Source organism: Phaethon lepturus, unplaced genomic scaffold (assembly GCF_000687285.1).
Source record: "Phaethon lepturus isolate BGI_N335 unplaced genomic scaffold, ASM68728v1 scaffold296, whole genome shotgun sequence".
Taxonomy (NCBI): domain Eukaryota; kingdom Metazoa; phylum Chordata; class Aves; order Phaethontiformes; family Phaethontidae; genus Phaethon; species Phaethon lepturus.
Window position 1 is genome coordinate 46,063 of NW_010545335.1, and position 16,319 is coordinate 62,381.

At 36.2% G+C, this 16,319-nt stretch overlaps 1 protein-coding gene across 1 annotated transcript in view; it reads right to left on the reverse strand.

The window, feature by feature from the left end:
• Positions 1–9,765: 9,765 nt before the first annotated feature.
• STXBP6 (syntaxin binding protein 6 (amisyn)) overlaps positions 9,766–16,319 on the reverse strand; it is a 29,958-nt gene continuing 23,404 nt past the window's right edge. Inside the window, exons 4-5 of the mRNA XM_010288900.1 lie at positions 13,527–13,684; positions 9,766–10,459 (exon numbers count right to left, since the gene is read on the reverse strand). Of these exons, the coding sequence (XP_010287202.1) occupies positions 10,436–10,459; positions 13,527–13,684 (182 nt within the window). The 3' untranslated portion in view covers positions 9,766–10,435. The remainder of the gene's footprint in view (positions 10,460–13,526; positions 13,685–16,319) is intronic.

The window sequence follows — 16,319 nt, forward strand, 5'->3', positions numbered from 1 at the left end:
ACTGCAAAGTTTTTCCCATTGCCTGATACTTCATAAAGGAAATAATCAGTTTCTTTTGCAATTCCTCTCACATGGAAGAATTGTATTCTAGCATGCAGCTGGCTCAACTTTTAAGCTCTGATAAATTATAAGCTTCTAAAATATCCCTCCCATACTCTCAGAAGTTAAGAGCATAGTTGCACATCCTTTCATTACCTGTACCTGAAAAATTAAATTTTTCTGTACACAGCAGTTCATGTAGGACGTTAAAAGTCACTGTAGTAGTATGTTCTATGTTTGCAAGTCAAGATTTAAATTATTTTCTGAATCTCCTCTAGGATCCCATTGCCCACACAATAGACAAGACACAAAGCATATCATCATTATTGCTCGTCTTAATCAGCATGACAAAATTAACAAGAATTGTAAGAAATTGTATTTTCCTTGTAGCTTTTGTAAATAAGCTGATTAACTCTAGTAAATTCCTTTTGACAGCAGAGATGGTTTCTCCTCACATTATGATTTTTTTTTCAGTTCAGCAAACTTCCTGCACAGAACATTGTTCGTGTGATTCTTCAAAACCTTTCTGAGAGGGTCTTGAAAAATCCGCACAAATACTGGGCTTACATGGACAAAAACTAAGTATTTATTTTTATTACATTGGTGGTATGAATGTCTAGAAAGAATACACATAACTCAGGAAACCTGTTATCTGCACTTACAGAGAACAGAAATGCCGTATTGTGGGGAAGTTCAGAAAAGGGAGGAAAAGAATGATAATGCAAACTACTTTAATTGCAATAACTAAAATGACAAGCATTAAGTTATAGCTGTGTGACTTCTGCCATACTGTGTTAAGCAAGCTTAACTCACTAGTCAAGCTAGAAAAACTGGCCATGTAGATTCTCTTAGGCTTCCTATTTGTGAAATAAACCATGCTTGCTTAAAACACAAGGGCTGGGTGTCCACTAAGCAAGTTTGCTTTATTGGCTAAGCCTGAACCCAATTAATTGTCAGAATGTAACTGAGGAACACATTAAACCCTGGAATAGAAATCGCTTCTCATGATGTGCCTGTAAGATTTTTCTAGGGATTAGCTCCAGCTGACAGGATGAAAGCTATTGGACTTGCATCTACTAGAAGATGTTCTTCTGTTTCATTTGAACCTATGATTATATGCTTATAATGAGTAGTTATTCCCTAGGCATGTCTGGCAAATGAGTATTTTCATGTACTAATGTGATTTTGCCAAATTCTTCCATTAAATATGTTTTTAATACTTTACATATGTTCCAGTCTTCATGAAAAGACACGGTGTACTTTCATGTTTTCTTTGTTTTAGATGTGTCATATGAAATCTTTGAAGGTTTTCCTGGACAGCATGCTGGTTTCTATACATCCCGTTCCGAAGTGCCTTAATATACTGTGCTGAAACTCATAAAAATCTCAGAGCTGAAGCTGGGGCACAAAAATTGTCTAGGGAGTCTATGATTATACAAACAACCCTTAACTATCACCACCTCCTATAAACCTTCTGCTCTGTGCTCTCTAGGGATGCCAGCCAGCTCTTCTCTTCATTTCCTTCAATTTAAAAAAATAAAATATCTTATTACTACCATTCCCAAAGCCTTTCCATCATTGTTTTACATTGACTTCCTTAGAAAGAAAAATCCTTGAAGCTATGTTATTTGGAGAGATTTCTAGATTCCCCTGACACAAGGAGCTGCACTTGCAATCTGACTTGGGGAGTTGCTTGTCTGGCAAAAGGTTATTCTGTTGCTCTACAGTCCTTGGAATGTCAAAAGTATGACAGATTTTAATACAATTTCTAGTAATACAGGAATTAATATTTACCAATCTAAAGAATTTGATTGGAATTTGGTAACACTACACTGGTTTGACAAGTCATTGCGGTCATAGCATGAGCTGTCAGCCACTAGTCCCACTATGATGTGTTTCAGATATAAAGTATGCTGTAACATAACAAAATTGAGATAAAGGCCTTGAGTCATTTTAGTAGTAAAATTTTTACATATCTCAGAACTGAAGAAGTCCAGAGGGCAGATACCAGAAAAGACAAGGAAACTTAGCAGAGCTGGTGAAATATTAAACTACCACCACTGCAAAGATCTTTTTGTATGGAAGGGATGGCCAAGGAACAATTTCTTGTATTTCTGACGAGTTAGAATGAGAATTAGGACGTCTGTTTACTTTTAGTTTGGGTTAAACTGAGTCCTGACATTACATTAGCATTTGATTAGGAATGGAAAAGTTGCTTACAGGTGAGGGCATGACACTTGAAAATGGTTGAGTTGAAGTCATATGAGTATACCTTAAAATGAAATCCTGCATTGTTCATTAAAGACAACTAAACTATTCGACGGTAAAAAACAAAGTCTGCCTACTTTTCTATTTGTAAATTCTCTGCATGATCTTAGAAATTTAACTCTACGTGATTGCCTTGCTTATTTCTTGTGTGACAACCACGAATCACGTCCTTTTCACAGACTATCACTTCTCCCCTGAAATGCCGAGTTCTGTAGCCCTTTGAGGGTCAGGGCGATACAGTTGATAGTCATTTCTTTAATGTGACTTTTTGGTCTTTCTGTGCCTCCTGTGTTCACTGCATGACTCCCCTGCTGGGTGTCATCTATGGGTATTGGTAAGTCTCGTTTCTGAAAGTACTCATCCTATTCCACGTTGTTCTTTTGTAATACAGTCTCTTTCACTCCAGTTCACAATCCCAATGCCTGATTTCTAAATTCCAAAAGCAGGGATACGGAAAAATTTGAAGAGCGTTTGAATTTCATTCATCTGGGTTAAGAAAACAGCTCAAGTTAGGCTGCCTGAAATACTGTTTACAGTGTGAATTCCTATAGCAAATACCATTACAATATTGCAGAGTATGAATATTTCTGATGCTTTATTAGGACTTATCTTCCTTGATTTTAGGAAGGAGGGTTCATGTGTTTCAAAGGGGAGGTTCAATAAAAGCTGACACTGACAAGGCGGTCTGTGTGGCTCTGACACAGAGATGCTTTTGTTCCTCCAACTAGACCAGAGAATGTCAGAGAACAGTTTGAGCACAAGACAACAGACATTTTTTCCGCACAGTTGCTGAAGCCTGTAACAAAAGGCACACATACACAGCATTCCCTCAAATGGCTTAAACTGGTTTTTTTTCATTGCATTGATACAAATACTTTCAGCCTGAAAGGTGACGGCTTCTTGCAGTGCTTGTAAAATCCAAGTAGAGAAGCAACGAGATTTTACTGCTGCCTTTGCCCAGCTTTTCTCTAGTGTTTCTCTTTCTCCAGAAAGATTTTGCAACAACAGTTTGGGCTTTGCAGGCAGCGTATACTGCACACCATGAAAGATATTATATTGCTAGAGCAGGAAGAGAAAAAAAGTCTTTGTCAGAAGCCTACTTTTGTTTCTGATGCTTTCAACAAAACAAGAAATTAAAAATGTTTCCATTATAATCCTGACATTTTCTACTACGAAGAAGCAGATCTGAGTTTTATATTCTCGGATTTCCATTCTATTCTTGTCCATAAATTAACTACTTCCATGCCTTAGTTTATACCTGTATGAAATAAATTTGGTATTTCTCTTTGAATTCTTGTTACAGAAGGGTGAAAAATACCATATTCAAGATAAATACCTTGTATTATTACAGCTTCAGGACAGACTTTGGAGAAAAACCTTTAGCAAGATTAAGGACGAAACACCTAGGTTGGTGATCTAGCACTATGACTCTCTGACTACTAAATCTTGTCCTAAACCCTTTCAGACATGCTGAAACACCTCACTACAACTTTGCCTTTGTAAAGTATCCTCATTTTACGTGCAATGCACGTCTACATCTTCATCTACAAACATAACAAACTGCAGTCAATAAATAACGCAACAGGAGCTGTTCAAACCCCAACGGGCAAGGGCTAAAGATCGTACTTCATATTGGCCTGGAAAACCCGAGAATTTAGCTCTGGAGCTGCCTCTTCGGATGAGGGACTTGGGAGTAATAAGAGAAAAACACAATACTGAATTTAGAAAAACTGTACAAAAGTGGGAGCTAGGAAAGCCTGTTAGGTTAGTAAGGGAAGCCATAAATAACCTTGCACATTTGCTGTGCCAGAGACAGAGGAATGGATTCTATGAGGCATACCCAGTCAATGAACACGAACACTTAACCTCTTCCTTCCCACCTACTTTTCCTCTTCCAAGTGCCATACAGAGACTTCAGAAAAAAAAGGGTTTTAATTTAACACCTACTAAGTTGAGGTAATTGGCAATAGCTAACAGTTGATGATACTTTCCTCATAAATTGATGCTAAGAGTTAGCAAAAAACTGGCAGATAAACCGTACCTTTCTCAGCCATCTGTCTTACAAATGATCCTATATGTACAGCTATTATTTCAGTCAGACACTGGCAGGTCTGCAATTGCTCGTGGCCTCAGTGAAAATAGACCTATCATGCAGTTTGAGTGCTCCAACTTTTAGCAGACCTGTTTTCCGCTTGTCTGAAATGCTGAACAACTGCACATGGGGAAGCAACAGAAAAGAACACGTAAGATAAAAACCAAGGGTACTTGCATTTCTCTATACATGTTTGAAACCCCTCAGGACTGTCTTGAAGAAATTTTGCTAGAACTTGCTGTTAGAATTGCAGATGGTTCTCTTGCCCACATGTGAGGAAACACTACTGGCAAGCTGTCCACCACTGCTGTCCTCTCCCCTGAGAGCTGCATCATCACAGGGCTCACTTGGCAGCTACTTTGTCACCTCTTCTGGCTTGCTCATGTGGTGTCCCAGAAGGCTCCAACCCTTCCCTCACCTTGCCCACCCTCACCTCAGAATTAAGACACTGTTGATCTGCGGCACAAGCAGTGCTCACACTGCCTTATCCCTCAAGAGCAATATTGAAACGCTTCAGATTGAACTAAAGCCTCTTCCAAGCCTCAAACAAATGAATGCAGCAACCTATTATTAAAGCTAAACGCCTTTTAGCGGAGTGCCAGCTGCACCTACAACACTAAGGATCTCACAGCTGTCGTAAATGTTTCCAGATGCCGTCTTTAATAAAACTGGTAAAGGTTTTGGAAAGAAGGATTCTCATTAACATCTTAATACTTCCTACAACTAAATGCACTTTTTGTAGAAATCCTTGTTTTCTGATCATGCTAGTCCAAAGAAAGCTTTACTGTATTCTCTTCTTTCTGAAATAAGAAAAAAACCCAACTTGCTGTCTCGGCTGCAAACCAGTATGTTGAATAATGTTAGTTGCGTATGTTGAAGATTTCGTTTTTGATATGGTACGAAACACTTTCAAAACTTTATGGCTTATCGTATTTCCTTTCTGTTCTATCCAGAAGAGAACACTTAAAAACAGAAGAAAACCCTGTCCTCCAATCTTTAGCAGCAACAGAATTTCAACACAGTACAGGCTTGAACTTTAGTTCTTTGGCATAAATTATCACCATTGTAGCTACGAGAGACCTGTGGAATTAAGATATCAATGAAATTTTATTAGGTGCCTATTCTCCACACATCTAAAGCCATCTGACTTCCCCAGCTAACAAGCTTACTTTTATACCCTGAATACTTGGTCTTAAACAATGAAGATCTGCCATACTACTATGCCTCCATGAAACAGTACCTTTATGTTCAGTTTGGAGTTGCTCATTGTGAAAATAAATAGTAAATTACTTTTTGTGTCAGTAATTCCTAATCAATCTCTGCCAATGCAAAGCCACCATCACATTAATTTTCTATTTTAAAAAAGTTACCACAATTCAGATTGCATGAGATGACAGCAGACAAGAAGATAACAACTCAAATAATTAAAAAAAAGTGTAACTGAAACTTGGAATATTACACAGTGCTTCCAGATAATGCATTAAAAAAGCTGAAATGATGTGCTAGAAGTGGATGCTGAGGTTTCAGCATAATTGGAAAAAATTAGTGTTTATATACGTTCATGTCTTTACAGCACTGGTAGCTGGCCACTTCCACAGGAGACTTATTTTGAAAAAAATTTAAGCAATTTTTAATCTGAGACATTGCAACCCTTATCGAGTGCTGGATAGATCTATTGATCTGCTCACTACTTTAAGTAGTGCATGTCTTCATTGCCACTGTGACGAGCAGCTGAAGGTGACAGGCATCTTAGTCTGATTTTCTCAAATATGTGCCTTCAGGAGTGTGGCAACAACAATATTCTCCAACACAACATACTAGCATTTCTTTTACTTAGAAATCCTAGCATACTGAATCAGTAAATATTCACGCTTGAGCCTCTTTCATGACTCAAAGATAACAAACAAAACCCTGTCTTCTTTACCATAAATTATACACAGCAGCAGATGAGGCTGATGATTTATGAAAATCATGAAATCAAGAAGAAATGCCAACATTTGTTGGTGAAATCGATCTAAAAAAATTCTCAGAAGTCGAACCAAATGCTTTCTTTTTCTGTTCTTACAGGATGGATGGAAAAGAACTGCATTACATTGCCCAAATTGTTATGTGCGAGTTACAACAAAACGCTGTTCTGATCAAGTTTGCTGCTGGTCCACCAGAGATCTATTTCTTTTACTGAAAGTTTTGTATAGTTTGAGCATTGGGCATGTATGGCATTCAACATCAGGCTGGTGACATGCATTCTAGCAAAATTCACCTAGTAAGTAAAGTGATTTAACCAGTTGACAATATTTGTCAAGAGGACATTTTTGAGATTAGGATCTTAGGGACCATGTTTAAACCTAAAAAAAAAAAAAGATGGCAGCTAAGTCAGTTCATCTTTGAAACGATTCTTCTGCAAGTAGCCCTCATTCAAATACATGGGCTTGCTTCTCTGTGTGTAGAACAATTCTACATTTATAGATTTATTCCCATAGGGCAATCAAAATTGCTTTTGCTTTGAAAAAAAAAAATCAATGAAATTAATGGCCAAAATAAGACAGTAACAATTTGAAAACAAGCATTTTATAGCAAATGGAAAGCAAATTAACACAGAAGTTCTTTTTAACCTGTACAGCCTTGATGTAAAATGCTAACTTAAACTTGTGTTAACCATTGTCTGGAATCCGCTTGGACATGAAATCCATCAACCTAGTTTCCATTACTTTTTTAATTACAGGATTCTTTCTAGAGAAAGTTTTCATCATTACAGCGAAAACCAACTTTTATTCAGTTTTGCTAGAGCAGAATATAATTCTGTAGAGTGAAATATAAAAATGTCATTTACAAATCACTGCTATTTTGAAGAGAACTCAAGTAATCCAAGGACAGTTTTCTTTTGTTCACAGTTAAAGTATTTAATGACAAAAATCAGGGTTTCCAGTAATGACTCAAAAGAGCAGGTCCCACTTTTTTTTCCCCAGAATGGCACAAAGTAATTTCTACATCTTTGAGAACTTTCAATGAAGTGGTTACAAGAGATATCCGCAACTTTACAATTCTGGCATATCACAGCAAAACCCACCTACCTTTAAAATCACTTTTTAGAGAGCACATTTTTGTTAATATTTCACATAATGCACAACTTTTGCTAGACACAAAAGTAGCCTTTTAAGACAGAGTTTGCAGTACAGTAGTCAAGTCTAACAATACATTATTTTTAGTCTTTGCAGAACTTTAAAAAGATAAAGAAACTATTTATGTTGTTACAATTTACAAATACATTCTTTCATATGAAACATTAACCTGAATTATAGTATATGTTATGTACATGACTATCTAATAATACCAGGTTGCATACACTACAAGCTAAGTTCCAGAAGAAAACTGCAATGCTCTAAGATCTACCTTTGGATAGACATTTATACACATCTGATTTTTTTCTAAAAACTACGAAATCTTGTAGTTTAATGAACAGCAAGAACAAAGTAAACACACAGACAAACCGCTTTTCCTTCATTCGATAACTCTAGGTTACTTAGAATTCCCATAGTAAATGGCTTTTGATGGTTGGATAAAAGTCCTGAGTTATGATACATAACACAATACACTTAACTTGAGGATATAAAAAACAAAGCTGAAAAACTGCCAGTGGGACTAAAGTAATGTTTTAGAACAGTTCAACTCACAAAAGGTCTGGAACTTAGCAGTGCAACTGTGACCTTGTCCTGTCCAGCTGATATTCATGTAAACACCTGAAAAGCTATGCCGATTTATCTGAACTTAGACAACTAATACTTTTCAGGTTTATCTGATCTGCGGTTTAGACAATTCTTCTAAATTATGGACAAGCTTAGAAGACCAGCTAGATGGCAGCAGTTCAAAACCTATTCCTTCTTTCTCTCAAGAGAAAGACTTATGAGGTTAGCAGCAGAATATAGTTTAAAAAGTAAGAGTGGAAAAGATGACAACAGAAGGTAACTATGTGGTCAAAAATGTACTCCCCGACCGATTTCTAATGCAGCTGATTTTTAAAAAAATAGCCTAACATTTTGCCTCTAGCAAAAGTTTAATTTATAATGGACTGTTTTTCCTGGTTAATTTGCAGAAATACCCAGTCATTACAATAGTGTTCAGAAAGCTACTGACATTTCCAGGGCAAGCATTAATTGTACGTAGCTCAATGGAGTGTTCAGAACTCATGTCATTAATGAGCCTGTTCTGACTTGTAGCAGATGTGGCCAAATTCCTTTTCAGCTGACAGTGCTGGATGTACTAACTTAGAGCTGATGCTAAATAGATCTAAATGATTGTATGGTACTACATAGATGACAAACTTACCCCTTTTCTCAATTCCCAGTGTAAAATTAAACAGAAAGCTTCACACAAAACAGTTTAAATTACAGGAAAAAAACCCCAGATCTAAAGTTTGAAATGCAATAAGTTAACTAGACAGTGTCCTTAGTTCAAATGAGAATGTTTTCCTAAAGCCAAGCTTCTTTTTACAAAATGGCTATTTCCAAGAAATTTTCAGTTACTTCAGCTTGCAGTAACTAAAATATTCTCAATTACTACAGAAGCTTTTATCTCTCTTACAAGCACTGCTCTGAGGATTTTAGACTGTTTAAAGTGTCATTGATGCAAAAATCTTATTCTACATTGAAAATAAAAACTACAGTACATTCATATAATGCCAGCTTTCTGGCTCTCTGGTAAGATAAGGACAGAAATGAAGAGCAGGCATCTTCAGAAGATGAAGGCTGAAACTTCCACTAGGATTTTTGTTTCCAGCTTACCAGTTTAAAATAAAAAAAAAAAAAAAGAAAAAAGTGCAGCATATTTTTCTTTTTTTTTTTCTTTTTCTTTTCTTCATTCAGAAGCACATTAGAACATACTAAAAATGTTAAGAAAACAGCTGTGAAGGAAAAGAGTAACCTACTTATTTTTGTAAGAGAATACAGTGCATATATTGCTTATAGTGAATACAGAATGAAAATAGGAAGTCACCCTTCCAGTGATAATATATATTTAAAACAAACTCAAACTATAAGTAATGATTCTAATGTACCAAGACATGCTTTTTGAAAGCCTCTATTTTAAAAATCAAACTACTAGTTAACACAAAAGTCACTCTAATCAGACCAATTTCTGAAGTGTTCCCAAAAATTCTTACTATAGAATTTATGAAGAACAGATGACACTGTAAATACTGCATTCTCATTTTCCCAGGTCTTTGCATTCTCATTTACATACACCTTCAGCCACAGAATCACAGGTAAAAAGAAAATGAAATGTTGTTTTATACCCGATTGCTAAATTCTAGATTGTGTTTGAGGCACAGCTATGTGTGTATAGATGTAAAAATTACTTTTTTCCTCAATTTTGAAACCTCAAGAATACATTCTGTAGGTTTCATTATATTATTCAAACAATCAATCCAGAAGGGAAAATAGAAATATTCAATATAAAGCACTGGTAACAGATTTCCCTATGAAATTCAGATATGCACTACTGAATGCTGGTGATGGCACATGCAAAATTTCCTACAATGAACAGAAAAAACAAGTTTTTCTATTTCCCAGGACAAAGTAGTCTATTCTTCACTATAGTTACAACCCCAGGTGTTTAATTCCAACATTCACATTCTGCTGATGCTACATAAAATGAAGAAAAGTATACCCCTTCTTTGGATTTTATTTGCACGCATATGTCCATAACCAGTTAAATAATTTTCTGTACAACTGGGGAAGAATATTATTATTTTAATCCTGATCAGCTTGTCATTTGGTCCAGTTCCCCTGTTTGCTTTCACTCCTGTAACAACTGAAATACAGGTAGAAAGTACTGCAGGACTGTGTAGCAATATTACAAAAGGTGAACAAAAGTAAGTCAAAAAGGTAGAAATGCAACACTTTTTCCTGCACAGAAACTGAAAGAATGCATCTCCACTGAACTGGAAGAAAAAAAGCACACAGAAGTCTGGATCTCCTGTAAGAACTGCTGAACGTAGCCTTTTCAGTTTCTCTCGGGAAGATTTCAGCTTTGGGCAGTATCTCAGCATTTGTGCTTCATGGCAAGCTGAAAAAGAAAGAAAAAATGCGTCAAAGGGAGGTCACATGTCACAATAGCCATACCAAGCTAAGGTGGCTAGTCTGGATGAGAAGAGTTTGTAAACTGAATTCTCCAAATGATGCCTGAAATCCATAAATTCTTTGCACACAGATATGCAGAGTCATTCCCTGTGCTGCGACAGGATTTATCTGCTTTCATAGCTGTGTTTCCCAATGTTCCATTATTTTGCTATCTGTGAGGAGGGCTAGAGCAAGATGCTAGAAACAAAGACATGCTTAAAAGAACGGGCATTTAGACCTAATGATTTGGATTGCTAAATACAATCAGAAACTCTGGACAAGTAATTTAAAACATTTGTTCAGCAGCTCTGCCACTACATAATGATGAAAAATTAAGGATTGATTGCCTTTCTACCTCTGCGGTTACTGATTATTTCAATTCAAAAATGGATGTAAAACTGGGAATGAGAAGGAGAAGAAAGAGCTAAAGTGAGTTAAATCCTGTATAAAAAGTGTAGACAAACTGACTTCAGCAAACCAAGCAGACAACTTAGTTTTAGGCTCTGTATAATAAAAAATTGCTATCTGTAGATAACAGCATACTAACAAAGCTGAGATGAGTGAACCCTCTGGGAAGTTACCTAGAAACCATAATCGGTAGGGGCAGTTAATTAAAACTTTCTCATTTGCTAACAGTGACATGCTGACCAATAAATGACTCAAATTTAATTGACATAAGCCTTTGACACTAAAGGACCTGGTCATAAATATGCCATTAAAAAAATATTATTTGTAGGGATATACTGGAAAGGTATTTCAACATGAAAGAACTCCAACCAATGCTTTTCTTTCTCCTCTCAAATGACAAGAATTGTTTTCAGAAAAATCCACCTTTAGCAGGCAACTCTGACAACAAGTTTTTATTATACAGATCCGTAACTCCAAGCTCCTGTGCAGTCACCAACAAGGGCAAGGAATTTTTTAGAGGCAAAAAAAGGTGGTGAAGAAGGTGTCATAAGGACGATTTGCTAGATACCTTGAACTAAGTTCCAACCTCTACACAACTAAACATAGATATATGCTTTTATTCAACAAACTCTGATAGCCAAAACAGAAGGACTCTGTGAGTGCTATTTTTTTCTGGTGCAAACTAAGTGTTTCTTGTTTGCTTGTTTGGTTTTGGGTTTTTTTGGGGGGTTGGTTTTTTTTTTTTGTTTTTTTTTACAGGTGACTAAGGTGTTTTTTAAACGTGCTGAAAAGAGTACTCCTATGCATCTTCCAGTGTCTCCATTGTGTGTTTTTTATCTTAAAATAACCTGACATAGAGCGGAAGTAATGTCCAGACATATGAATTAAGTTGCAAGAGAAATCTGTATCCAGTTATGACACTACAGTGGTAAAATTAGTTATGGACTGACAATAATCCAAAGTACTTTTACTGTTTTACTGAAGGCAACCAAAATGGGAACTCTGCTTTGCTGCACAAAGTGTTTCACATATACTAAATTAAAATTGGTCCCTTTCTCTTCACTGTCACTGTTTTGCCACAAGGTTACAATTCTGCCATTTAAGCAACCTCACATTTCTGGTTTCACTGGACGAATATGTTTTCTTTTCTGTACAAACAACAGCTAAGGTCTGAGTAGCAGCTGCCCCTCAAAGACTCAACCAGCTGAATATTCAACAAGAAACAATACTGTACTTATTCCTAAATGCTCCACCAAAACCCCAACAAAACTCTCTCGCAAAATGAAGCGCAACACAATAAAACAACAGTCTCTCTAATGTAATACATTCCTGGGTGGCTGCCCTATGCATTTTTGTGAGATAACAGTAGAGGAATTGCAGGACTACTGGCACCTCTAAGGTATAATTCAAGACTTCGGGGCACCGATACAGAAAAATTTGCAAAAAAACAATAATGTTGTAAACCCCACTTTACTTAAAAGTTATCCTTATGATCATTAAGGTGACAAGTATTCATTCAGGGTCCTCCAAGAATTAAACTATATTTTGTTTCCTTCAAACACAAAGACATTATTTTCTTGTTAAAAAGACAAAGCCCAAGCATTTATTACAAATCCTTAACTACCATCCACCGAATGATTGTCAAACTCCTGTTTCAGGCAGCTGATAAATGGAATAGTTTCAACAGCACACAGCCTCACACTCACCTCAGCAAGACTGGTAATCTGTAGAGCTGGATTAGCAGGAAGGTTTCATAAACCTCAGCCCAGCACAGAATCCAAACGGAGATTATCCTTTTCTATTCTGCATCACTTAGACATTTCCTATAGAAACTGTTCTCACTTAGTGCCACAGACACATGTAAACTCAAATGAATATGTACAAAATCCCAACTGAGAACTTTCCCATATTTTTTTATTTGATTAAAAAAGCAAAATATTGTATTGTGGATGTTTTTAGCTTCTCCACCATTCCTGTTATGTTTCCCTCACATTTTTGTTCTGAATTATTATATCAAGATTTTGTAAATTTTTATTTCTAAATATGGTACACCACAGGCTATCAAAGATGGTATTTTTATTACAATACTGTATCCTTTAATCCTGAGATTTTTAAAGTAAGATTTTTCCTAATAGGACCCGTTGAAAAGATTTGTTTCTGTTCACAGCATGTCTTCATCTGTGGAACTGCTGTTTTGCACATGTAGAAGATAAAAAGGCAACACACACTAATGAAACCTACTCAAATCTTCATCAAGATTCATAGTGGCCCCACTAGAGGCATTTTTCATTTTTGAACTCCCTACCTAGCAGCACTCTGCTTTACTCTAAAGCAGCAAATTCCTATGAGGAATAGTACCAAACAGTAGTGGGAAGATGGATTTGGAATATGCTTCAGGAAGGTGAAGATAGGTAGTTTCAATTCAACTGGAAATGCAGCAAACCACGTATCTATGCACAGAAGTTATAAACCAGAAATCTGCCAAGTGAGGAACAGTATCAAGCAAAACAGCAAGTTGTTTGTAAACAGTGACTGACTGCAATTCCTTCTAGAGCTTCCTCCTCTCAAAATGAAGGAATATAACCTAAGTCCTGCCAAAATCTTACCTTGTGTGCAGTTTCTGCAAACTGCTGAGCACTGTTTTTCAGCTCCTCTGTCTTTTCTTCTGCTCGACCTAGCCTTTCACCACGCTCATTCAAAGCCTGACTTGCCTTCTGTACTGCACTTGTCACACTGTCTGCTGCTGAATGGAGTATGCTGTTTCCTGCAATATCAAAATAAACTATTAGAACACCCAAATATATATAGGCTTTGTATTAAATAAAATTATTTTAATTTATAATGTTCTAGAGCTGATGTGTTATCTGCTAGTTTACCATCTAGTTGCACTTTGGATAAGGGGGTAAGTTATTGTTTTCTCACTCAAACTATATTATTAGCAAATTATAAACAAGTACCATATGGCAACATAATACTTGGGGAATATAAGGAAGCAGGGGACATAGCTTAGCTTTGTATTATTTTTTTAAGCCTTATGATGATACATCATTTCAGGAAGCTAGTCTACTAAATCAATGAAACCGTTCACAAGTGCACACAGCTTCTTCACACACACTCATGTTAATATAGATTAACTTTCTTTGGAAGTTACATTATTTCCCTAGAGAATAAATGATTGACACTGCAGCACACATGGATTCACTGTTTTTTTCCATATTGTAATTATTATAATTAAATGTCATTTACAAGTGCAACCCAAACACTATTACTACAGTTATTTTATGCTGCTCTGATCTATCTACCTTTGACCCTTCTCCATGTGGAGCACCAGCCATGCTTCATGTGACAACATACTTGATTTAAACCTTAGTATTTAAAGTCCCAGCAAGGCTCAGTATCTTCTAAGCCTTTTTAGCTTTAACATCCAAATCAACTTATCAGTTTCTCTGTTTCTTCTCTGGCACACAATGTAGTAGTTTCTTCAAGTTTTCAACAGAACTGCATTTCTCCTCTACGTTTATCTCGTTTAAATGCTCACTCTTTTCAGTACTCCTTTCCATACCGCTTTTCAACAGATGATTATCCTCTTTCTGGAATGAGCTGATGATGAATGCTTGTAATATGAACCACAGTACAAACTGAAAACTCTTCAGAGAAAGTTACATGTTATCAGTATGATCTGGTACATATTAAAATACCTGTAGGACAAAAAAAATTACTTCGTTCTATCCTCTAACCTTTTCAGCAAAAGGACTAGTAAAAATTCAGCTTTTTGCAATACGGCAGTCCCTTGGTGTCTTCCACAAGCTTTAAAACTTAACATACCTTACAGGGAATTTGTTCTCTAGACATATACAAAGGCACTGTGTGTGCCAGAAAGCAAATACAGGTAGAGAATTAACCAATAGGCACGATGTTGCTGACAGTTTTCTAAACTGCCCAAATATTGTAATCAGACAGAGCTTTTTTTCACAGCATTAAAACCAAATATGTAACACTTTTAATTGAATTATGCTGGTAAAGGTACAAAACTGTTTCAACACATGAAGCTGAACCAAGCACCACAGCAAATCTGCTGTTATAACAAAGTCTGCTGTTCTTACGGACACATAAAGACAAGTGAAAATAACACAAACCTACTGCTTTTATCGTTAATTGAAAAGTGTGTTTACTTCAAGACATTGCCAGGTTAAAAAATAAAACCCAACCATTAATTTGAAGGGTTATTTTGTGATAAGTTTCATGAAGAAAGAGAACAAAAGACTCATTCAGACTCATTTTACCGATAATATTCCTTTCCTTAGAAACAGTGAACAACCAATGAAGAGTGAAACCAAAGGTTGTCCCAAGTAGCCTGAGGAACAGTACCAGCTGCACATGCAGGAACTTGAGATAAAAAATTGCCTTGAAATTTTATCACACTGCACCGCAACTAATATCAAACTATGGAGGTGGGGGAGGAACCCAAGAACCTACACACAATGACTCACATATGATGAGTCAATATGAGAAATACCAAGCAAAGAGCACCCTGGCCTCCTGTGTACCAATGTTGTTACATTTTTACATCAGTAATTAAAAATAATGGATGTATAGGAGGTGCAACAGCTACAGGTTGGGTTTTTTTTCTACTGTTGCATGGAACAAAGAAGCTGCATTTAGAAAATGAAAATAACGATTGGCATTAATGTTGAAGAGATCAGTATTTGAGAATAGCATGAGTTGGAATTTGTAGACACAGAAATGAAACTTTATCTCTTCAAGTGGTCTGTCTTCAGACACTGAGAGGTCTGATAATAAAATTGAACAACTTTAAATATTGTACACGTTCTTACTTCAAGATTTTTCAGTCAATTGTTATTTTGTTCATAATTTGCTCATTTAAAGACAGTTCTTAGGAGATTATTTTGGCTTCTTTTCAAGTAAATTTCCAATAAACACATGTACTAGTAAACACTACACTGGAAATACTTTCCCTTTTTTGGTGGTGCAATCTAAAGGCTTTAACGTCTTGTATAAATCACTGCTAGGTTACTAGGATAAGAGTTTTAAAAGCTCTCAACACTGGATTAACTCTGTTGTTGCTTCACAAGATCACAAAGCTTCTGCTGAATTAAAGGAAAGCAGGGTACATGGAGAACTTTATAAAACTAAGGATCTTTTGAAGTCTTAATGTGTTCAGGAGTAGAAGTTAACAGAGATTGCTGACCTTCTGTCAACGTCAATAGCAAATTGCAGAATGGAATTATTCTGTATTTTCTATATTCCTGAAAATATCAGAATTTGTGGCCAAGGATTGATATCTATTTCTCCACATTGTTTTCAGCAGAAAAGAAAGAACTTGGAAGTTTGGCACAATGATAAGAATTGTTTTTCTTTCTAGCTAATACATTATCATG